The 25,663-nt window shown below is 45.7% G+C and overlaps 2 protein-coding genes across 2 annotated transcripts; one reads left to right on the top strand and one right to left on the bottom strand.

Annotated features, from left to right (window-relative positions):
- Nucleotides 1-1,036: 1,036 nt before the first annotated feature.
- On the top strand, nucleotides 1,037-24,106 carry LOC130203772 (oocyte zinc finger protein XlCOF6.1-like). Its single transcript, XM_056430183.1, has 2 exons — nucleotides 1,037-1,303; nucleotides 20,502-24,106. Exons 1-2 carry the CDS (start codon nucleotides 1,102-1,104, stop codon nucleotides 21,512-21,514), a joined length of 1,215 nt encoding a protein of 404 aa, XP_056286158.1. The 5' UTR covers nucleotides 1,037-1,101; the 3' UTR covers nucleotides 21,515-24,106.
- On the bottom strand, nucleotides 16,369-16,662 carry LOC130203781 (cytochrome c oxidase subunit 6B1-like). Its single transcript, XM_056430191.1, has one exon. The coding sequence runs from the start codon at nucleotides 16,591-16,593 to the stop codon at nucleotides 16,369-16,371; it is 225 nt and encodes a 74-aa protein (XP_056286166.1). The 5' UTR covers nucleotides 16,594-16,662.
- Nucleotides 24,107-25,663: the final 1,557 nt, after the last annotated feature.

The following is a 25,663-nucleotide window of genomic DNA, read 5'->3' as shown; positions in this document are numbered from 1 at the left end:
AAAAGCTTCGAGATTAAATTCGCCACCAAGTCCTCTTCTCCTCCTTCCGCCATTCATAGTTAAAAGCAAAAAACTAAAACTGTGGTGACTTCTTGACTTCTTGACCCCCGCTAATCTATCTCCTTCTCCTCTAGTTGAACTGCATGCGGCCCACTGACCAATCACAGCGCAGGTTACTCTGACGTACTTTCATGAGCTTCCAGAAGGCCACAGACCTCAAAAATACACCCAGTAAGTCAACCTAGCGATATGATTGGTTGAGGATGATGTCACCGATCAGGCCCCCATTCAGCAGGCTGTACTCGGCCTGAGATGAGCTGCTCTTCTTCCATAGAGGCTGAGGAGCTGACATCTGATTGGATACAAGCTCCCGTTCAAATAAATTGGACTGGAAGCAGCGCTGCCGGATGGAAGCGCAGCAACAGAGGAAGACAATAGAAAATAAGACAATACAAATTAAGAAAATATTTGTTTCCTTCTTTAAATTTTTTTTATAATATAGCTTTAACTTTGTAATTATGTTTAGGCAGAGAGAGAGAGAGAGAGATACTCACTGCTGACCCCTGGTGGTGACAACAGGTAACTGCACCAGACTGTAACGAGTAGAAAAGGCACACAAACACGTTTCAATGTAAAATAGCTTTGAACCTGTCAAATTAAACTGACATTATTTAAAATCAAGATTTCTTGTTCAGTATGAAAACCAGAGAAGTACACAAGTAGAGGAAAGTACACACAAGTACACATATTGAGAAACGCCGAAAGGGTGCATGAAGGACTCAAATGGTTCGAACACTTGGCAGTCTGACAGCGAGACGACCACCATGAGAACCAGCTGCGAGTCTCTTAACACGGTCCTCCTCTGACCCAAGCCCGTTGGTTCCTACTGATCCATTCAGTAATAATCAGGAGGAATGTGTTTACATTCTTTACTTGATGGGACAAAGTATGGATTCATTAAATAAAGTCGGACAGATTTCAGTTTCCTTCAGGAATAAGCAGCAAGCCAAAGAAACGGTGACATCCAGCTCGAGCTTCTCGTTGATCACGTGTTGGTGACGTCAGAGCAGGCGGGCTCACGTCGGACACGCACCCCCGCGCATGCGTAGTGCGCAGGTGGACTCTGGCTCCTCTCCAGCGAGCCGCTGTGTTGTCTCCGTGTCTCCAGGAGAAATGCTGAGACTGTTGGTGAAGCAGCAAGTCGACGCGGTCGTTGAAGAGGCTTTTGTGCTGTTGGACACACTAACAGCAGCTTATGAGGACACCGTGTCTCGTCTCGGAGAACATGAGCTACACACATCAGGTTGGTGCTGCTTCACGATGGTTCCCGGTGTTACACCCCTACTGGTTTTCAAACCTACTGGTTTCCCTACGCGTGCGTGTGTTGTGTTCTCTTAACATTTGCAGCGGGGCTCTGTCTCGCTCACCAGATTCGTCACACATTCACAAACATATTGCTGGAGATCTTCAAGCCTCCGTTCAATTCCATTTCGGCGATTACGATTGTATAAGTGAGCAGTGCATCACAGCCACGTAGGAATAAATACGCAAAATGAGACTGCACTCCAAGCCGCGCAGTCTGTGCGCTGCGCCACCAGATATTAGTTTCAACTCAAGTAATTTATATATTCAACCATTACGTCACATCTTTTGTTTCATGGGAACAGTTTGGCGGAGGGGATCTGAAACAACTGGTTACCTTGTTCGGATATTTACACTTTGAAACATGTTTAGCGATGCTTGTTCGCAACGCAACAGCCACACAATACCGACAACAACTAATTGACTTTCGTGACGAGTATATAATGACGATGGTTCTGTGAACAGAGATTAGAAACATTGCGAACACTGAACAACAGGAAGAATGGAATACTCGTAATGTTCCATCTACAAAACAATGTAGAACATATTGTTGGAGCTCTTGAAGCCACATGTCACATCTATTTACGATTGTACAAGTGAGCACTACACGTCACACATGAAGAAACACATATTTTTATAAATGTAACACCGGGCTTCATCTCGTTTGACGGCTTCAAGTCACATGGAGTCCGTTTCCAGCTCGTGGACTGGAGTTAGCGGGACTTGTGGTGGATGTGGTTCGTTTCCAGCTCTCCTCTGATCTCATTCATCAGGGAGGAACTTTAAACACCTCACGGTGCTCGAGGCAAACTGGTTACGGGATCTGCAGGTGGACATCTTTTGGGACGGTCTTCAAAATGGCGGCCAGAGCAACTTCTGGAGGAGGAAGCCGGCCGTAAAGTGAGCAGACTGCCGTAAAGTGAGCAGACTGCCGTAAAGTGACCGTCAAGATCTTGACTAGCATTAGTACAGTGATGAACAGGGTTTTTCCTGGGTCAAAATGGGTCTTCGGTGCTCCCTAAAAAAAATTTTTTTGCGCGCACGGCCTCTGTTGCTATATCAACGTAATTAGCAGGCATCTATGTATTTTTTTTGCTTTTTCCCCCCCATAAATAATGGAGGCAATGGTTGAGGAAATCATTTTGCTAAAATAGATAGGCTAATAGATTGACAATTAGAGATGCACCGATCAGGTTTTTGGGTGCCGATCACCGATCACGGTGTCGATTGAAGCATTCTATTTATTGTGTAGCATTATTGCCTAGGACTATGAGGAAATATATATATAAAGCACCTCAAACATTAAAGAAATTACAGATTGCTTTAAACATTTAGGACTTTTACTTTGAAAAATTTCATAATTGATACATTAAAATTGTTTGATTGCTATTGTAGGAGATTTCAGATATGTATGGAACACATCTGCATCATTCATTTCCTGGAACTCTTGGGGAAATCTATATACAGGACTTTTCTTAACATACAAAAGTCTGACTTATTTTCATCAACTCTTCCTTGGTACAGTAAAAATGTTTTAATGTTAGCATAATTTAAGCTAAATCTCAGAAACGATCTCTAAAGATACAAAATCAGTTCATTGTTTACTTGTATATGTTCGTGTATGATTTGTCGACATCTTATTTTGAAAAACGGATGTTGTTTCACGTGATTCTTTCCGCTAATTTTGCAAAACCGGATGTTGTCACTTAAATCCTTCCGCTAACTTTATCAAACCCCTCGCGCGCTCCCGATCGAATGCGTTTACCGTGAGCATCAGTCTATAGGGGCAGACATGTGAGAGTCGGCTGAGTTGACCCAGAGATTCAACTCGGGGGACGGGGACGCCGCTCGGTGGTGAGGATCCCCTCTGACCTCTCACTCTGCGGCCCTCGCCGGGCGCATTTACTCCGTTGAGGTGCGCAGCGATTGAAAATTCTCTGATAGTTCTCGCAGATTTTATGTCATCTGATCGGCCGTTTTGAGAACGCCGATCAAAACCGATAATGGGAATATCAGCCTATATGGATCGACGCCGATCAGATCGGTGCATCCCTATTGACAATAGTCCAGGTGTATTCGTGCAGGTCGGGCTGTTGAGTGAGTCATCAGCAGCTGGCCGATCTGGCCATTCGCGCACCTCACAGTTGCGTATTGATCAGACAAGACACGCTTATTAACTCGATTACTGTTGATCAAAACAGAACGAGGGTTCGGCTGTAGCTTACTTGAAACATACTATTGAGAACATATTCGCTGACATGCACGTGATGAACACAGTTTTTTTTCTTCTTTTTTTTTTCTCCCTTGCGGACTTTTTTTTGCCTTAGGCGCTCGGGATTTGTCATAGGCGCTCGGGGAAACGGCTTAGGTGCGCGCCCAAATTTTCTCTATGCAGGAAAAACCCTGGATGAATACTGTGTATTTACTAGTATTAGTACAGTGATGAATACTGTGTATTTACTAGTATTAGTACAGTGATGGTTACTGTGTATTTACTAGTATTAGTACAGTGATGGTTACTGTGTATTTACTAGTATTAGTCCAGTGATGTTACTGTGTATTTCCTAGTATTAGTCCAGAGGGTGAGCCGTCTGACCAGAGGTGGTGCCCCTGTGTGTCGGAGGCTCTGGTGACTCTAGTCCAGGTCTCCTTCGGGTCTGTTTGATGGACTCGTTCAGACCATTTGGGCTTTGTAAATGATGCTGGCTTCTTTAAGGCTGATGCGGTTGTGCAAACTTCAAAGCGTATGTTTGTTCAGGATGTGGCAGTGATGATGGGTTTACGGTTGCTTGTCAAAGACTCTGAGTGCTCTCTTATACAGAGATTCTATGGGCTTGAGTGCTGCTGTGCATGTGAGTGACCAGCTGGTCAGATCATGGACTGTAGGAATGACCTGGCTGCGTTCTCTGTCGAGCTGTTTCTGATGTGCCTGAAGTTTCCTAGGTTGAATGTGATGTAGGTCGCTACCTTTTTGACATGGCTCTTAAAGGTCAGGGTGGAGTCTAGAGTTACTCCTCGGGGCTTAAACTCGGTCACTAAGTCTAGCTCTGTTCTCTTTACGAATATGTTCGAGTTTGTTATTTTTTTGGGCACGTTTGGAAAAAGCCATACATACAGTTTTGTTTAGCATTCAACAGGAGGCAGGATTGAGTGAGCCACGCCTGGACATCAGACAGAGCGGATGATAGGATGCGTAAAGCTTCTTGGTTGTTTTTAGCTGATGTAAAGATTACAGCATCATCCGCATACATCTGTGTATGTATATTCTGACAGGAGTTGGGTAGTGTGCAGTGGTGTATAAAGTACCCAAAAGTCATACTTGAGTAAAAGTAAAGATACTTGACTGGAAAATTACTCAAGTAAAAGTAAGTCACCTATGAGAATACTACTTGAGTAAAAGTATTAAAGTATCTGATTTTTTTTGTACTTAAGTATCAAAAGTAATTTTCTGATATTAAATGTACTTAAGTATTGAAAGTAAAAGTAAATGCTGTTAATAAAAAAAACAAAGGGTCAGAATTTTGAGAATTATGAAGTTTATTTGTTTGGGTGCTGTACGCCATGAACAAGGAGTATGAGCTAGGATGAACTTAGCAATATATGAATACTATGAAATTACTAAAATATAAAAACACGATTAACACAGAAAAAAGCAGAACCAAAAGTAACAACCAGAATCATCACTTTAAAGTGAAAAATGTATTGTTCATCTTCAAAAGAAGTTGATTTTCAAAATGGACAGATTTCAGTGTCGCTCTTCTGGGGCTGAAGACGAGTCCTGCGATGCTGAAGAGCCGTTCACATGGTGCAGGTAGAGGTGTGTCTAGCTTCACAGGCCCTGGTGCAGGTAGAGTGTGTCTAGCTTCACAGGCCCTGGTGCAGGTAGAGTGTGTCTAGCTTCACAGGCCCTGATGGTGCAGGTAGAGTGTGTCTAGCTTCACAGGCCCTGATGGTGCAGGTAGAGTGTGTCTAGCTTCACAGGCCCTGATGGTGCAGGTAGAGTGTGTCTAGCTTCACAGGCCCTGATGCAGGTAGAGTGTGTCTAGCTTCACAGACAGCAGCACACAGTTGGGAAGCATTTCAGCAAGTCAACGTGATCCACGTCTCCATCCAGCTGTTTGCTGCTGTCATGGCTTGAGATGACGAAGAAGAAGTCCTCTTCATCAGATGAACTGGACCTGGTGGCATCACATAGCTGCAGGGAGGGTTCTTCCATGTGCTGCTTGATGTAGTCCATTCCTGAAATAAAGTGAGAGTATTACAGACATGATAGAATTAATAACACTTCCTAACATGTCATGACCCCAACCTAAAGTTTTGTACTAAATAGTTTGTTTTAATTTGAAGTTTATACATTTAGTTTCATGCACTGTCCGTGCATCCAGAGTTGATTTGTGAATATGTACTTGTATCTCTGGAGTTAAACACAACAACAGTCCCAAATCAATATCGTCGCCATTACTGGACCGCCACTCTTATAATATTAATACAAATAATGATAATAATGCTGAAATGATTCGCATTATATTATAGCCAAGACGACTCAAATCAACAAATTATCACAACTGTCAACACTTCTTCAGCTCATTAACTCGCTAGCGATCTGTCTGCTGCACTCACGCTAATTGTCTCATTTAATTGACGATAGCTAGCGAACGTTCGCCTAACGTACAACATGCGTAGGACAATCAGACACCTGTCTTCCCCTCTCCTGCCAAAGATATATCGTACTCCAATTCTGAGGACAACACTGCTAGATATCTTAACAGGTTTATGATGACTAAACATTAACGTTGCGGCTCATGGGATTAATCTTAATTTACCTCAATGTGTTTCCTGAGGTTGGTGAGTTGTTGAAGGCCAATATCTCCGTAGCTTTCGGTCGGCATAAGAGGCACTTCATCCGGTAGGAAGAAACTTTCACTCCGACAAAAGAAAAGAGTTCGCCCAAATATGGCCATGGACGTTGATCTTGGTCACCGTGGTTGTTCGAGTAGCCGGCGCTTCCATTGCTGCTCCACATGAAATGAGTCGTATCTCAAGAGATTCAAGATTCAAGATGTTTTTATTTGTCACATACACACACAGGGTGTGCAGTGAAATGAAAGTGGCAATGCTCAGCAGGAATGTGCAAGGGCAACAAGTACACACTATTTACAATAAAAAACAACACAATATTTACAGTAAGTGTGTGTGTGTGTGTGTGTGTGTGCCTAAGAGGGGCAGTTGTGTGGGTCTATGTGGGGGTCCTGGTGAGGTCGGAGTTCACAGTCCTGATGGCCTGAGGAAAGAAACTCCGTCTCAGTCTCTCTGTTCTTGCAGCGTGACTACGGAGGCGCCTGCCTGACCGCAGCAGCTGAAACAGTCTGTTGTTGGGGTGGTGAGGATCCTTCATGATCCTGCCGGCTCTGGTTCTGCACCTCCTGGTGTACAAGTCCTGCAGGGTGGGAGTGTAGTTCCAATAGTGCGTTCAGCCGAACGCACTACTCTCTGCAGAGCCTTCCTGTCCTGAGCGGAGCAGTTGCCAAACCAGGCTGTGATGCTTCCTGTCAGGACGCTCTCTACAGCTCCAGAGTAGAAGGACTGAAGGATCCTCTGGGAAACTTTAAATTTCCTCAGCTGCCTGAGGTGGTAGAGGCGCTGCCTTGCCTTTCTCACCAGAGTGTCTGTGTTCTTGACCATGTCAGATCCTCGGTGATGTGGACTCCCAGGTATTTATACCCGCTCACCCTCTCCACAGTAGTCCCGTTAATCCCCAGTGGTGAGTACGTCCTCTGTTGTTGTACCCTCCTAAAGTCCACAATCAGCTCCTTAGTTTTGGTGACATTCATGATGAGGCTGTTGTCCGGGCACCAGAGTGACAGATCAGCAACTTCCTCCAGGTAGGCCTTCTCGCGTTGTCGGAGATCAGGCCCACCACCACTGTGTCATCCGCAAACTTGATGATGGTGTTGAGCTGAACCTGGCCACACAGTCATGTGTGTACAGGAGTACAGTAGGGGCTGAGGACGCAACCCTGGGGGATCCTGTGTTCAGGGTGAGGGGTTTGGAGTGTGTCTGCCCACCCTGACCACCTGTGGCCTGGCGGTCAGGAAGTCCAGGATCCAAGCACACAGGGGTGTTCAGTCCCAGCTCAATCAGCTTGCCGGCCAGTCTGGAGGGACTATGGTGTTGAAAGCTGAACTATAATCAATGAACAGCAGTCTCACATAGCCCCCTCTGGCTGTCCAGATGAGAGAGTGTGGTGTGCAGTACCTGGGAGACAGCATCATCCGTGGATCTGTTTGGGCGATAAGCAAACTGCAGCGGGTCCATGGAGGAAGGGAGGAAGGCGCAGATGTAGTCCTTTATCAGCCTCTCAAAGCATTTCATGACCACCGAGGTGAGGGCCACCGGTCGGTAGTCATTCATACATGCTGGAGAAGCATTCTTGGGCACAGGGACAATAGTGGATCTCTTGAAGCAGGCGGGGACCACGGACTCAGCCAGGCAGAGGTTGAATATTGTGGTGAACACTGGAGCTAGCTGGTTAGCACAGGTCTTCAGTACTCGCCCAGATATGCCATCTGGACCTGCAGCTTTCCTGGTGTTCACCCTCAACAGAGCCCTCCTCACACTGTGCTCGGTCACAGAGAGTGTGTGTTCATCCCCAGCGGTAGAACTCACCTCGGCTACGCTAACGGTGTTGTTGTTAGCCGGCGAGCTAGCGCTGTTGTTGCTAGCCTCAAACCGTGCATAAAATGAGTTCAGGTCGTCCGCTAGGGATGCGTCGGCACTCACCATTGCGGGGTCTGCTCTGGTAGTCTGTGATAGTCCGTAGCCCCTGCCATAGGCGCCTGGTGTCGCGCTGCTCCATCTGTGATTCCACTCTGTCTCGGTACCGCCTCTTGGCCTTCTTCACCGCCCTCCTCAGTCCATAGACCGCTGCCTTGTACTCGTCCATGTTGCCGGATACAAGACCGGAGTTATAGGCAGCAGTACGGGCGTTCACAGCTTCACGGATGGATCTATCAACCCACGGCTTTTGGTTAGGAAACACCCTAACTTTTACCGTGGGGACGATGGTGTCCGCTAGCGTTGCTATGAGGCTCATTGCTACTTCCAAAACTCGCTGACGTCACTGGAACTGGATTGGATCATGTCCCAGTCGACGACACGCAGAGCGTCCTGTAGCTCAGCCTCTGATTGGTCAGACCACCGCTTCACGTTCCTCGTCACTACCGCTTCCCGCGCGATCTTTTGCCGGTACTCCGGAAGCAAGAAAATGGCGGCATGGTCCGATTTGCCGAACGGAGGGAGAGAGACAGCCTTGTAGCCTCTCTTGAATGGCGTATAGCAGTGGTCCAACGTTCTTTGCCCTCTGGTAGCACACGTAATGTGCTGGTGAAAGTTCGGCATGACTTTTTTTAGGTTTGCCCTATTAAAGTCCCCAGCCACCACCACAGCCGCGTCGGGATACTTGTTCTGATGCCGACATAACACATCATGTAGGTCCGATAGTGCTACGTCGGTGTCCGCTTGTGGTGGTATGTAGACGGCTGTGGTGATGACCGAGCTGAACTCCCGGGGAAGGTAGAATGGACGGCATGAGATCGTCAGATGTTCCAGGTTCGTGAGCAGGAGCGAGAAAGAGTCTTAATGTCCTTGGGGTCGCACCACTTGTTGTTAGTCATGATTCCACCCTTAGATTTACCAGACTCTTCCGTTCTGTCTGCACGGAAAACAGAGAAGGACTCGGTTGGGCATATGACTCGATCTGGCACCAGCGGGGTCAGCCATGTTTCCGTCAGACAAAAGATGTTACAGTCCCTCATGTCCCGTTGGAATCTGATCCTTGCCCTAACATCATCCATCTTATTTTCCAGAGACTGGACGTTAGCAAGAAGGATGCTGGGCAGAGGTGGACGGTGGGCTTGAACTCTCAGTCTGTTCCGAATTCGCTCCGTTTCCCTCGATGTTTTCGTCTCCCCGTAGTAGCGGCTCCACTGTTGTTGCTGTGGTTCGCTCGTACGATCTCTGCCGGCCACGCTGGATCGATGGAAAAAGTGGACAAAAACCCTTGTTTTGCGCAAAAGTTTATGTCCAAAAGTGTGCTGCGGTCGTATGCTGTTAGTGCCGATGTGTTTGTGGCAAAGAAAATATTTAAAAAAAACACAAAAACTAAAAGAGCGCACAATCTCCGCGGAGCTACCTCGACGGCGTCTGGACACAGCCGCGCCATCATCTGTAGCCGCTCGCTCGCTAGCATCCTGGGCATCACTGGGAAGAGAAAACACGCGGCAACTGGCAAGGACCACTGAGTCCCAACCTGGTGTTCGTGCTGCGTTCAGGTGCGCTGCGCTGTGTTCCACAACAGTCCCCGATGTTTCTCATGATTATTTTTTTCCGTAGTAACGAGTAACGATACTGTTTCAGGGGAAATGTATCGGAGTAAAAGTACAAGTTTTCATTGCAAAATGTAGTGAAGTAAAAGTAAAAGTAAACAGAAATATAAGTAGTAAAATAAAGTACAGATACCCAAAAAAACTACTTAAGTAAAGTAACGAAGTACTTCTACTTCGTTACTATACACCACTGGTAGTGTGTTAATAAACAGGGGAAATAAAAGCGGCCCTTGAGGAACACCTACAGACAGGGAAACCTAGCGCCATCAACAGTAACGGTTTGTTTTCTGATGGTCTTTGTTGAGATGCTCGACAACAAGTTAGGCAACCTATTTCTCTGCTATTTTAGATATTATCGGTAAGATTCAAATTGGTCTGTAGTTAAACATGCCAAACATTTTTTCCCAGACTTGAAGATTGAGGTACCACTGCCACCTTCCAGGCTGAGGGGACCCCTGCATGTTTGAGGGATAGGTTAACCAGATGAGTTACGGGTTGGACCAAGGAGTCCTTCTGTTCCTGCAGCAGGTACCATGGGGAAGAGAGACAAACCATGGTCCACTCGCCATCTTGGAGTTCACTACAGATCTCAGACACATCAGTCAAGGAAAACCTGGTGGCAGACCTGTCCAGTTAGGACCATAACAAGATGGCCGGGGCTCAGGTTACGGAATTGAGGAAGTCAGTAACGGGGCTGAGGTTGGAGGAGGTCCCGTTGGGCCCCTGTGTGACACCCTGGCAAGACGTTGGTGGCAGAGAAGTTCGTCTAGCACGGATGTACGAAGGTGGGCCGGGACTTGTGTTGAGTGGCAGCGCGCCACGGTCCACCGTCACATAGAGGCCTCTTTGGCTCAGTTCTTGGTACCAGAGAAGAGGTTTGATCAGGTAAATGTGGACTTAGTAGGACCGTTGCCCCATCCCGTGGGTTCACCCACCTCCTCACAATGGGAGACAGCGCCGCTCGCTGGCCAGAAGCTGTTCCGTTGTCATCTAAATCGGTGGATGAGGTGGTTTGGGCTTTTGTTCGGACCTGGGTCGCCAGGTTCAGAGCCCCAGTGCAGTGGCAAGAAGCCTGTGTGTGATGCTCCATCGAACAACGGCCTTCCACCCGCAGGCTGATTGTTTATGGGAGCGGTTCCATCGCTCTAGTAAAACTGCTGGGAATGTTGCTGATGGTTTTGTGGATTGAAATAAATGGCCACAAGTTGCGGCCAAAGGGAATACTTCCCTCTTCGTTATTTCCACGCTCCGACACTAGCTTGTTATTCAGAAGGACCTCTGCTATGTCATGGTTATTTTGGTGAGAATTTACTGTCCAGTTTTTGAGAAATTCAGATGTATTTGAGAGTGTAGGTCCTGTATGAGGTGAGAGAATGAGACCGTTGAGTAATAATAATAATCATTTCTTTTATATAGCGCTTCTCAAGGCACCCGAAGTCGGTTTACAGAGTCCAGTAGTCATACACACACAGTCATCCTGGTGGTGGTAAGCTACATCAGTAGCCACAGCTGCCCTCGGGCAGACTGACGGAAGCGTGGCAGCCAATCAGCGCCTACGGCCCCTCCCCCACCACCAACATTCATTCACATCCATACGAACCGGGGTGAGGCTGCGGTGCATGTCTTTATGATGGTGGGGGTAACCGGAGGACCCGGAGTAAACCCACGCAGACACGAGGAGAACATGCAAACTCCACACAGAAAGGACCTGGAACGACCGGGACGACCGGGATTCAAACCCAGGGCCTTCTTGCTGTGAGGCGACAGTGCTAACCACTGAGCCACCGTGCTGCCCGTAGCTTTGTTCTCTCTGACATGTGGAGCTTCTTGCTGACGTCTCCCCGTCTCTTATTATTATGTCAGAGCATCCCGGCCCTCGCTCTACAGTCTCCTTTCTACCGGTTAATACTGGAACAGCACACGGTCACTGTGTCTCTCTACGTCTGGCGTTCTTGTAACTCGTGTCTGGGAGAGAGATGTGTGTGTGCGCTTTAGGTCATTTTTGCAGTTGTAGTATAAGCATAATATAAAGCTATGCACAGGTATAACACACTTTCCTCTGATGTTGTGGCAGCACACAAAACAACACATTTTATCTTCCACATATTCCAACCACGGGGTCCATCCCACATCTCTTATTTAGTCATTTCCTCACTTCAAGCTGAAGTTGTTCTGAGTCGCCATATTGACCTCCGTCCCAAAGCTCTGATTTCTGATGTGAGGAGGGAGGAGGGATCTCTGAGGAGCCATGAGGACGCAAGAGAGCTACCAGGAAGTGTAGGGTTAGGGAATACTTCTGTTACTCATGGTATTACTCATGGTATTACTTATGGTATTACTTATGGTATTACTCATGGTGTTACTCATGGTATTACTCATGGTGTTACTCATGGTATTACTCATGGTGTTACTCATGGTGTTACTCATGGTATTACTCATGGTGTTACTTATGATATTACTCATGGTGTTATTTATGGTGTTACTTATGGTGTTACTTATGGTATTACTCATGGTGTTACTCATGGTGTTACTCATGGTGTTACTTATGGTATTACTCATGGTATTACTCATGGTGTTACTTATGCTGTTACTCATGGTGTTACTTATGGTATTACTCATGGTGTTACTTATGGTATTACTCATGGTGTTACTCATGGTGTTACTTATGGTGTTACTCATGGTATTACTCATGGTGTTACTCATGGGCTGTCTACTACCGCGCACTTGAGCACTTCGAGCACTGACTTTCAGTGTTCGAAGTGCGCCACTGAAAAAACCAGCAGAATTCAGTGCACTGAAAGTACCCGGATGGTGCACTGCAAACGGGCAAAAAATGTAGTGTAAAACGATGGACACTACTGCCTAAACGCCGCCATCTTGGCGACGTAGCGGAAGAGGAGGAGCCCTTTCGCCAGCTTTTCATTTTATTTCTAAAACAATGGCGGACAGCACAAGCGGTAGACCACGAAGCTACAGACCGTAAATGTAAGTATCAGCGGTAATTACACATTGTACTGGTATTCAGTGGCGGCTGGTGACATTTTTTTTGGGGGGGGCGCAGTGGTTTAAATATCACTCAACAATGAGAAGAAGAGAGGTTTTGAGTAGAATATTGTAAAAAACAAAGCTTTATTTCAAGAACACAGCGTGCTCAACACTGTCCAACAACAACTATCAACACACTGTAACTTTGGGCATGAGAGGTTCAGAGCAGCTTTAAGGAACATTGGGTTGGGTTTCAGAGGTTTGCAAAATAAAAGAGTTTCACCCTCACATGAAAGAGGTTCAGAGCAGATGTAACTGATGTGGAACGGGCATGGAAGAAGTCGGCTCAGATGGTGGATTTTCCCAGCACTTATTTATTCTGCAGAAGACAACAGAACACACACATTTGCCTTCTGATTTGTTTCTGCACTTCCACTTCCCTCAGCAATAAAAAAAACATTGTCCATGGAAGACAGGACCACATTAAATCTAAATAATAACAATTCTCATCAAAAACCATGACATGTAACATACAAGGGGAAAACAGAGACCCCTAATGGACAAAATAAATAACTACATGAGCTAGAAAGTGGCTCAATGAAACCCCCACCAAACGTATATTTTGACAGTCTAAATGACACGACAGCTGGACGCCGGGATCGTATTAACATTCCATTACTGTATGTAACATAAACGGTTAATTTTATTAAAGAATATAGCCAAAATATTGCAAAATCGTTTTCACTCAACTCACCTCGGCAATATAACACCATTGTGACGGAAAGACGGACTCAGGAGCAGGAAGTGCAACAGATGGAAAGCAATTTCCGGAGGAAACAGATTTTTTAAAATAACGCTAAATAAAAATAGCTCATTAAAATAAAATTCACAAACACTCAATAATATCGTTGAACAACAAACAAAAATAAAATACAATACATTGAAAACAAGAAATGACAGAGTGCATTTCTAACTGTTTGACAGAGTAGACCCACTATATGTAAAGAAAAGTAGCCTCCTCTCTTTAAAGTGGTCAAACTTCTCAATAACTCTGGTTAAAGTAAATCATGTCTGTAACCAGCCTGTTTCCATTATTCTGGAGGGAATGTGTCTGTTTTTCAGAACTTCTTCGTTGTGTTTTCGATGCCAGTTCGGTCTGCAAACAGGGTTGGCTTCATGCTGTTAGCGAGTTAGCTCCATGTTCTTAGCTAGATAACTTCGGCAAGATTCGTGCTTTACACTTGTCTGAAGCTCTGTAGATCCCTCACCCCGTTGTAGTCCAGAGAGTTTCCGTCCCAGGACTTTGGAAAACAGACAGGGGAAACAAAAAACGAATTACTCATGGAGCATTCAGCTAATCAGCTCCTGTTAGCATATAGGCTTGAGGAGAACCTCCGGGTGTACGTCCTCCCGCGGTCAGCGCTTTGCTGCACAATTTTTAAATCCGGATGTTCGGGTCCCAACTCTTTCAGCCTCTTCTTGTCAATATCTGACCGTCGATTGAAAGGTGTTTGGTGTAGAGATACCAGAGTTTTCAGTCGCCGACGCCATACTAACATAAAGCTTCTGCTAGCTATGTTGCTCGCGTACCTCCGTGGAGCTCTGGGCAGCAGGGTTGCCAGGTCTGTGTGACACAACCAGCCCAAAAACCAGCCCAATATCATTACTCAAAATATGCCCGTGCCAAACCATATACACTGCTTTTAAAGTTCAACAGCATTGCTATCATTGCCAAATGTATTGTAATATCTACAAAGTAACAACATATGTTTAGTTTGCCAGCATTAAAAGCAGTTTTCCCTCAAGTTATTTCACCTAGGTCCTAAAATGGCCTTGTGTAATTAGATACAGTATATTATCATAAATAAAATGTGTGGATGTGCTGATCTGGAGTCAGTTTGGTAGGATTTGGGTATGAATAAATTATTTCATTTAAAATATGGATTTTTATTGAAAGATATTCATGTAATTTGCATGCAAAATAGGTCTACCCGAACCAAGGACACAAAATTCAACCCGCGCAACACTTCAAAAGTGGCCCGATTCCGCAGGAAAACCGCGGACCTGGCAACACTGCTCTATGGGCTGAGGGAACATACGGGTCTCTGATCTGCCGAATAATCCAATCGCGTGCGCCCCAAGATTCCCGGTTTCATCCGCCAATGTGAAGCCGGTCATTGCCAAAACGACTGAAATGTTGTATCGATGCCGTACACACACGTTAGACCAGCGCCTCGAAAAAGGGGAGGGGCTTCTCTCCGTGATAATGGCGATATATTATATTTTTTCACATTAACTTAAGTGGTTGTTGACAGGGGCTTACGGTCTCCCACACACATTTAGCGCGTCAACACGGTATATTTACTATTTAAATGATTTGGCATATAATGTTTTTTGACAGAATTTTTTTTTCTTCTTCTTTTTTTTTCATCTCCAAATTTTAAGAGGGGCGGCGCCCTAGCGCCCCCTATGGACGAACCGCCACTGCTGGTATTACAATGTACTACTAACATGCCATTCTCAGATTAGTGAGCATACCTAGGTAGCATTAGATGCCATTGGATCTGCATGGCAGTTATGATAAGCTAGCTGGGTAATCCACCACCCGGTCCTCTTGCCAGTCCGACGAAGGTGCACTTTTATCGGACACTTTTCGCTTGACGAGCGGGGGCAGGTCGGCTCCAGGCGCTTTCTCCAGCGGCAAGTCCGACGACAGATAGCTATGTCAGTCATCGGACAGTGTTAAACAACGGCTGTTCTGTTAAACAATCGAAATAGCAATTTTAATAATGGATTAACAATGGATATGCTCAGTTTAATAACGGGTTAACATGACACCGCGAACGTTTGCCCATACTCATGGTGTTACTCATGGTATTACTCATGGTATTACTTGTGGTATTACTCGCGGTGTTACTCGCGGTGTTACTCGCGGTGTTACTCATGGTGTTACTCATGGTATTACTCATGGTGTTACTCATGGTGTTACTCATGGTGTTACTCATGGTGTTACTCATGGTATTACTTATGGTATTACTCATGGTATTTGTTACGCCCGGCCTAGGGGTGCCAGAGCGTAGCACCAGGTTGGTCTCCCCACCTCCCAAATTAGGACCAATGCTGCAGAGTCAGGAACAATGATCTTTATTTTGGTTCGGGTGTCCACAATTCTTCAGGGTGAGCCTGGCCCAAAACAACAAACAAAACAATCTAAGCAAGTCAGCTACCTTCCCTAGACCATAACCGAAACAAACAAAAATACAAATCACTTACCTAACTCCCTACTGAAAAACAAGAGAAAACAGTATCAAACAAAAAGGGCTTCTCACCCCTACCGACACCCGTCATAACCCCCCCACCCACAATCAGAGCTGTGCAGCATGGCCTGGTTGGAAGCTGGAGAGAGAGAGAGCCAGCCCCCCACAGGTTCCCTCTTATCTGCTCCGTCCAATCACCTGTAAGGGGAAGAGAAAAGCAAAACATCATAGCACCCCCCTCAGGCAGGGAGGTGAACAACATTAAGGGGAGGATTTACTCTCAGCCATAACATCCCCCCACTTAAGATCAAACATTTCTTCCATTTAAAGAAAAGTGTGTTCAACACCCTATCCGGGACAACGCATCCGCCACGACATTATCAGTCCCATTTGGAAACCCAGCTCATAGGGCAGAGGCACTTGTAGACCCTCTTGTACCAATCACAGGGAGCCACATCCTGGTCTTTGGCTGACAGGGCCTTATTGCACCTGTGGAAGTCCAGGTAGTTCTGAAAACAGTTGCGGGTCTGGTTGGTGTTCGGGAAGCGGGCGTCGAAGGGCACCGTCCTGTAGTTCTTGATCTTCTCCTCGATGGTGTCAGACATCTTTGGTAGCTGCAGTCGCACGTCTAGATGATCCTTGGGACGTTTCTTGATGTGTCCTCGGTGCGCTCCGGAAACATACCCTGCCTCGTCAACGCGCAAAGGATGCTGGGATACGGGCTTACTGGCACACCTGACTGGAAAAATGGGCATCCTGCTATGCGACCCAGCATTACTAACAGGCACCCCAGCTGTAGGTTTCTCAGTTACCTCAGGAGTAGTGGGAAAAACTTTAACCCCAGCTAAATCATTCCCGAGAATGAGGTCAATCCCTGCGATGGGCAGTTGATCTCTCACGGCCACTCGCACTGGGCCAGACACAAGGTCGGAGAAGAGGGTAACGGCATGAAGTGGCACACGTAACACACTCAATTTAATTCCCCACACCAACAGGTCAGACCCAGAGTAGGACTGGTCAGAGAATGGCACTGCAACACGTCGAGCCACCGAATGCTTTGCCCCAGTATCTCTCAAAATGGTAATTGGGACCTTGTCCCCGTCACAGCCACCCAGAGACAAGTGACCCCGTGAGATAAAGGGTTTAAAGGAATCATCAATACCTGGTTTTGGAGATTCCTCTGTCCAAAGCTCATACGGACCACTAGTCTCTGGCTTACCCTGAATTAGACCAATGGCAGAAGGGCTTTTCCCCTCAGACCTTTCTTTTTGCTGTAATACTGGACAGACTGCGATAACGTGGCCTGGTTCACGACAATAAAAACACTCACGGTTTTCATTCGGGGCCGAAAAGTTACTGCGACGTAAAAATTTAGGCGACCTCACATTATTTACACTAGGTTCCGCCGGCTCGCGATGCATAGAAGATGTAAATACACTTTTGTGGGTCAGGACGAACTCATCCGCCAGGACAGCTGCTTCCGCGACTGCAGTGTAAATACACTTTTGTGGGTCAGGACGAACTCATCCGCCAGGACAGCTGCTTCCGCGACTGCAGTTACTCTCTGCTCATTTAAATACAGACTAATGCGCTCTGGCAGCCACTTTTTAAACTCTTCCAAAAGCATCATTTCCCGCAGCTGCGCAAAGTCTGTAACTCTACTGGATTTACACCACTTATCAAAAAGCATGCCTTTTTCACGCGCAAACTCTACATATGTCTGGCTACCCTCCTTTCCACCACCTCTGAACTTCTGCCTATATGCTTCAGGCACTAGTTCATAAGCCCGTAGCACTGTAGCCTTAACCACATCGTAGTCAAGACTCTGCTCCAGTGTTAGAGTGTTACACACCTCCTGAGCTTTACCCACCAATTTACACTGGAGCAGCAAAGTCCAAACCTCCTTTGGCCACTTTAAAACGGACGCGATACGTTCAAATGCACTAAAGTAGGAATCTACTTCAGACTCCCTGAACAGTGGTACCAGTGCTATATGCCTGCTGACATCGAAGCCATCTTGGGGAGACGGCGGCGTTGGATTTGCTATAGGTGCCCGGCGTGGGCCGCCAGGTTGGCGTTCCAGCTCTAAGGCTCTCACCCTAAGGTGCATCGCTTCCACCTCTAACGCTTTGATACGTAGTGTCAGCTGTAGCTCCCCAGTCGCCATTACTCACACCCAGCACCTGGTCACAGGAGGCCTCTGGAACTGTCAGTCAGCCAACCGCAAGGCCGACTTCATCTCTGGCTTTGCTGTGGAGCAGTCGCTTGACTTCCTGGCTCTCACTGAGACCTGGATCACAGCAGAGAACACGTCTACCCCGGCTGCTCTCTCCTCGGCCTTCTCCTTCAGCCACACACCCAGACCCTCTGGTCGGGGTGGAGGTACAGGTTTACTCATCTCACCCACATGGTGTTTCGCTCCCTACCCGCTTCCACTCTTTATCCCACTGACTTTTGAGTTTCATGCTGTGACGGTGACTCATCCGGTTCAACTTCACATTGTTGTTCTCTACCGTCCCCCTGGTTCTTTGGGAGATTTCTTGGAAGAGCTAGACGTCCTATCGAACTTCGCGGAACACGGCCCCCCGCTCATCCTTCTGGGTGACTTCAACATCCAGACAGAGAAGTCATGTGATCTCTTACTCTTACTGTCTTCCTTTAACCTCTCACTCAGTCCCTCCCCTCCTACTCACAAAGCCGGCAACCACCTTGACTACATTTTCACAAGAAACTGCTCTACCTCTAACCTCACTGTAACTCCTCTCCATGTCTCTGACCACTTCTTCATCTCTTACTCTCTCTCGCTCTCTGGTACTGACAACCCACCCTTATCTACAGACTCTGCACCTGTACGGCGCAACATTCGCACCCTCTGTCCCTCCTCCCTGGCCTCCTCTGTCCTATCTGCTCTCCCCTCAACTGACTGCTTCTCACTCATGCAGCCTAACTCTGCCGCAGACACTCCTCTTTTTCCTGTCTTCATCTCTTGATTCTCTTTGTCCTTTTAAGACACGATCGGTTCGGAAATCCTCTCCGGCTCCGTGGTTGTCGGACTCGGTGCGCGCCGAGAGAGCCACCCTGCGAGCGACGGAAAGAAAATGGCGCAAGTCGAATCAAGCGGAAGACTTGCTCTTCTATCAATCTCTCCTCTCCTCATTCTCTACCTCTATCTCTGCAGCCAAAAGCTTGTTCTACCTGACCAAAATGCAGTCTTCCTTCTCTAACCCCAAAAAACTCTTCTCTATCTTTTCCAACCTCCTTGATCCCCCCTGTCCCCCTCCTCCTTCCACCCTTTTGCCGAGCCACTTTGTCGACTACTTTACAAACAAGATAGACGACATACGCTCCTCCTTTACTAATCCATCTTCTATCACCTCACCAACACTAACTTCTTCATCCCCCTCTCTTTCCTCTTTCACCCCCCTGTCTCCCAATCAAGTTCTTAGCTTGGTGACCTCCGCTCGACCGACCACCTGCGCCCTTGACCCCGTCTCCCATCCTCCAGGCTGTTGCTCCTGATCTTCTGTCCTTTCTCACCCATCTTATTAACAGCTCACTCTCAACTGGTTGTTTCCCCAACTCTCTGAAGGAGGCGAGAGTCAACCCTCTCCTGAAGAAACCCACGCTCGACCCGTCTGAAGTCAGCAACTACAGACCGGTCTCTTCTTCCTTTTCTCTCCAAAACTCTGGAGCGAGCTATCTTTAACCAAGTGTCCTCCTATCTCCACAGTAACAACCTTCTTGACCCTCACCAGTCTGGATTCAAGGCCGGCCACTCGACAGAGACTGCCCTCCTGGCTGTCTCTGAGCAGCGTCACACTGCTAGAGCGGCCTCTCTCTCCTCTGTCCTTATCCTTCTAGACCTTTCTGCAGCATTTGACACCGTGAACCACCAGATCCTTATCTCTTCTCTTCAGGACCTGGGGATCTCAGGCACTGCACTTGCTCTTTTCTCACCCCTACCGACACCCGTCATAACCCCCCCCCCCCCCCCCCCAACCACAATCAGAGCTGTGCAGCATGGCCTGGTTGGAAGCTGGAGAGAGAGAGAGCCAGCCCCCCACAGGTTCCCTCTTATGTGCTCCGTCCAATCACCTGTAAGGGGAAGAGAAAAGCAAAACATAGCACCCCCCTCAGGCAGGGAGGTGAACAACATTAAGGGGAGGATTTACTCTCAGCCATAACAGTATTACTCATGGTAATCTTAAATACTGCAATGTGGCTCCAGCAGAAGGAGCACTTTCCCCACCCAGGGCAAAAGGGCGTGGGCACCACTAGGGGTCTATCTGTGCTAGGCCTGATTGTATGAAGTGACATCTGCTGACCTTGTATAAAATCAGCCCTTTGCACTCGGCACTACTGTCCTGCATAATGTCACTGATATTATTTTGTATTTCTGTGTTTGTACATAAGGAGCAACAAATATAAATTTCGTGAAAGTCCTTGAATGCCTCCAGTAATGAAAGTTGATATCGGTCTGAAGTCACCGTTGTTCATCATGTGCTCCCTGCAGATGTCCAGCAGCTGTTGGCTATTCAAGCAGATCTCCCCCCTGAGGACCAGGTCCAGGCTTCAGGATCTTCTGAGACTGAAGTCATTCATGGTGATTGGCAAGAACCGTTGTCAGATTCTGGACCTGAAAGTGAAGACGGGGATGATATCTGGAAGGAGACCAGGGAATCCTTCAGCTTCTTCAAGTGTAGTAAACGGTGTTACTACAAGGGGTTTCTGCAGAAACACATGAGGTGTCATTTTGGAAAAATATCCTCCAGCGGTTTGTTTGGAAAGAAATGTTTTAGAGAGAAGCCAAAGAAAGAATCACAGGTAAGAGCTCGTACAGTAGAGAAACCATTCAGTTGTGATATTTGTGGGAAAAGATTTCCAAAACAGGGAGCTCTGAAGAGACATATGAGAGTCCACACAGGAGAGAAACCATTCAGTTGTGATGTTTGTGGGAGAAGATTTCCAGAACGGAGCCATCTGAAGAGACACATGAGAGTCCACACAGGAGAGAAACCTTTCAGTTGTGATGTTTGTGGGAAAAGATTTACACAACAGGGGAGCGTGAAGATACACATGAGAGTCCACACAGGAGAGAAACCATTCAGTTGTGATGTTTGTGGGAAAAGATTTACAGAACGGGGACATCTGAAGAGACACATGAGAGTCCACAAAGGAGAGAAACCATTCAGTTGTGATGTTTGTGGGAAAAGATTTATACAACAGGGAAGTGTGAAGACACACATGAGAGTCCACACCGGAGATAAATCATTCAGTTGTGATGTTTGTGGGAAAAGATTTACAAGACAGGTATCTTTAAAGAGACACATGAGAGTCCACACAGGAGAGAAACCATTCAGTTGTGATGTTTGTGGGAAAAGATTTCCAAGACAGGGATCTCTGAAAACACACAGGAGAGTACACACAGGAGAGAAACCATTCAGTTGTGATGTTTGTGGGAAAAGATTTACAGAACAGGGGAGTGTGAAGAGACACATGAGAGTCCACACAGGAGAGAACATTTGAAATAAATGTAAATGTTTCAAATGCAATTTGTTTCTGAATGAGATGGAGGGCAAAGTGTTTGTTCAACAGCTGATGAATCTTTTAAATAACAATGACAACATATTGTTTGTCTATGATGGAGGAAACAAAAAACTCTAAGAATATATCTTTATTTAAAATGCATAATTCTTTGTAATGCTTTTAAATCTACATGTGGACTCGGCCGTGTTACGGCTGAGTGTCGGCTGACTGCTGTGGTCCGGCTTGATGCGGCTACATGTGAGCCAGCTTTGGCCTTTTTCATTTTAGCCATATATATTGTAAGAGCCACAAGTGTGTTTTTAGTAAATTGAAATTTCAGAATTGTTTATAATGTTATATTCAGAAATATGCTCACGGTGTAGGAACTATAGGTGAAATATATTGAAAGATGTTTATGTTAATGACTGATGCTCGAGTCAGGTGATTTAATGACGTCATGACGGCAGCAGGTGTAAGGAAAGAGCCGCATTAGACAAGAGAGCAAATCTTTTTTTACCAAATGACCGTGTGATCGTTTTGAACGTTTATTCATTTTGTACTTTGTCAGGGTTTTTTCTGCTCAAAATAAAATCCAAAGAAAAGGAAATGAACGGTCTCCTGTCGTGCTCATGCAAGGGAACTCACTGTGTCTGCAGCTCTTTAGTGGCTTAATGAAAACTACACCGATGGAACGCCGCTACATATATATATATATATATATATATCTTTATTCCAGACTCATGGGTCCATAAAACAACAAACACAAATACAACAACAATATATAAAATACAATACGAGGACACCGGTCCAGCCATTGCAGCCAAAAAAATCACTCGGGATTAAAAAACATACAAACATTTGTTCCATTGCTTCCAGAAACAAGACGAATAACTGGTATCACTCAGTGCTGGGTCAGCCAAGGCTTTTATAACTACATTCTCTGAGACATTTAGTCGACATTTAAATTTATACATAAAATTCCTCAAAACAGCATGAAAAGTGGGAACATTCCGGCTCACAAACATCTGACTTGCGCTTGTCCATCTCGGAAGCTTGAGCAGGATCCTGAAGGCATCATTGAAAGCTACCTGCATCTTTTTCATTTTCCCTTTACTATAACTGCACCACAGGTGGGCTGTATACAGAGGAGTACAGTAGGCTCGAAACAGAGCAGTTTTAACGTCTTCTGTACACATGTGAAATTTACGTGCCAGCATGTTGGCTTGTGCATACAGTTTGCAACACTGCCGCTGCACATCGTCATCATCACTGAGGTCGTTCCTGATGATATGACCCAAATACCTATATTTCTGAACCACATTTAACTCCTGGACTCCCAAAAAGAATGAAGGAAAATGTAGCTTCTGATCCTCCCTGGTTTTTGCTATCATAATAACACTCTTTTTGGAGTTGAACTCGATATCATAGTCCACCCCATACCTTGAGCACACTCTGAGCAATTGCTGTAAGCCAGCACTATAAGGTGACAGGACCACCAAGTCGTCAGCGTAGATGAGATGATTAATGAGACTTTCTCCCACCATACATCCTGTCTTACACTTTTTTAACTCCTTAGAGAGGTCATCCATATAGAGATTAAACAGTGCAGGGGACAGTATTCCACCTTGTCGGACACCATTTGTCACTAGGAAGGGTGCAGATACACTCTTACCCCATCTAACTCGCATGGTTTGACGTGCATACCAAAAGTGCAAAATCCGAATCAAATATGGTGGCACCCCTCGCTCTTGTAATTTGACAAACAATTTGGAATGATTAATTCGATCAAAAGCTTTAGATGCATCCAGGAAACACATAAATACTGTGGTGTTATGTCTCCTGTACTTACTAACAACTTCCTTCAGTGCATATATACATAAGTCTGTGCTATGTTTACTTTTAAAACCAAATTGATTATCAGTGGTTAAGATGTAATCTTGAAGCCTATCTAAGAGGATTCGTTCTAATACTTTAGAAAGTATACTGGCCAGAGCAATTGGTCGATAGTTGTCAATGCTAGATATTTTACCAGTTTTATTTTTGATTACTGGCACTAACAACACAGTGAGCATAGAATCAGGAAGTACGCCGTGCATTAAAAACCCAGAAAAACATACAGCAAGTAACACTGACAACCTGTTGCTCGCATGCCTCAGATGTTCTGCTGTTATTTGGTCAAGGCCACATGCTTTGTTCAATGACAATTTTTCAATAGCATACAACACTTCATCAGGTCTAATACACACACCAACATCATTGGGAACATTACCAATATTAAATGTGTCACTCTTAACACTATTGAAAATGTCCCGATAGTGTTTACTCCACAGATCAGCAATACTGTCCGAACCAACTGCCCCATCAATACTGGATGGCAGAGGCGTCTTCATGTTATTGACAACTTTAACTTCTTTCCAGAAGTCAAGGGCATTATTCTGCTGAAAATGTTTGGCCATGGAGTTTGCCCTCATGGCCTGTTTATTTCTTTTAATGAAGCGCACAGCATATTTAAATCGTGCATTTGTGTGTTTCTTGTGTTCGCACTCTGGACCATGTCTTGCTTTTCCTGATAAAACCCAGTTTTTAAAAGCTTCTCTTGCTTCTCTATGGAGTTCAGACACATATTCATTCCATCCTGGCCTAAGATTATGTTGTTTAGCCTTTTTTTTACCGAATGATTTGCTTATATTATTTAGACAATTCACAATGTTATCATACATTACACAGAGATTATTATTGTGGTTTTGATTTTTACAGTTGATGTTGCCACACAGAATCGCATCAAGCGGTATATCAATATTTCTGAGGCTCTTATCAGTTTGTGAATTGTAATACAATAAATCATCTTCTGTGAGCTTTGACCAATCTACTTTAAAGTGGTGTTCATGGTTATCATCATTACTGGTCAACTCAGGTAGACTCTCAACATGCAATATCATAGAGACAGGTATGTGATCTGCTGTAGCCAGCTCATACAAGATTGCAACCTCCTGGAGACATCATGAGCATCAGCTGTACATACACAGTGATCCAGCCAAGACGTTGTATGCCACGCTTCACTGGTATACGTGTAGCTATTTACTGGCAAGAGCACTTTGCTGGAAAGAACCAACTTATTATCTTGACAAAATTGCATTAGGTGTTGACCAAACAGGGAGTTATTATCTGAAATATCAGCGTTCATATCCCCCAAAATAAATATATTTGTATATGCACTTTCTTAGACAAAAGAACTAATAAAAGCGAGCCTATGAAGGTATTCATCCTCGTTTTGGTTACTTTCATAAGGGGTGTAAACATTTAAAATGACAAAAACAGTCTTATTATGTACAACTTTAATTGCTATGCACCAGTCCACCTCTAGTCTAATCACACTGATCAGGGGATCATACTCTTTATGCCACAGAATGGCGACCCCACCAGGTATTCTACCACGCACTATTCTCTGGCTTAGATCTGTTGTGGATTCTCCTGCCCCATGAAAGTCTGTATTGATAGAATTAAGTTTATCCAGGTCTTGTTTGGCTAAAAAAGTCTCCTGTATACACAATATATCAGCACTCTGCATTAAAGTGTCAATAACAATGCGTCGCGCTTTGTCCCCGGCGGACTGTCCTAGGCGCAAGCCACGCGAGTTATAGGACACAACTCTGATACTCATGTTTTCACAATCATAACTGCATGGCAGCAGATGTCCCAACCTCAAGCATGTCCCTTACAGCAACACGTGTTTTTACCCCCAGGGACCCCACAGCCGCAGCCTTGCGGGCTTCATAGAAACGCCGTACAAAAGTCCCTTCAGGCCAAAGCTGTGGCTCATACATTTCGCCTACGTCATTGCACTCGGCGGTAATTTTAAAGGAGCTAAACCGGCTTGAAGCCGTGTCTATCTTTTGACAGGTTACATCGCGGCACAGTTTATCCCTTAGATACCTTGCCAGAGCCTCAGAGTCCAAATCGGGCGAAAATTTTGTAGCGAACACACTCACCAGTTTAGTCTTTATAGTTTGTATGTTTCCCCCAGCACCAGTTCCAACAATACCAGGAGTCTTCTTCTTTCTTGGAGGATGTGGACGAGCTCCAGGCTGTAATTCAGTGGCAGGTTTCAGGCGGCGACCCTCTCTTACCACACGGCTCCACACAGGTGAC

Source organism: Pseudoliparis swirei, chromosome 13 (genome assembly GCF_029220125.1).
Source record: "Pseudoliparis swirei isolate HS2019 ecotype Mariana Trench chromosome 13, NWPU_hadal_v1, whole genome shotgun sequence".
Taxonomy (NCBI): Eukaryota; Metazoa; Chordata; class Actinopteri; order Perciformes; family Liparidae; genus Pseudoliparis; species Pseudoliparis swirei.
This window is presented reverse-complemented; position numbering and strand designations above follow the sequence as displayed.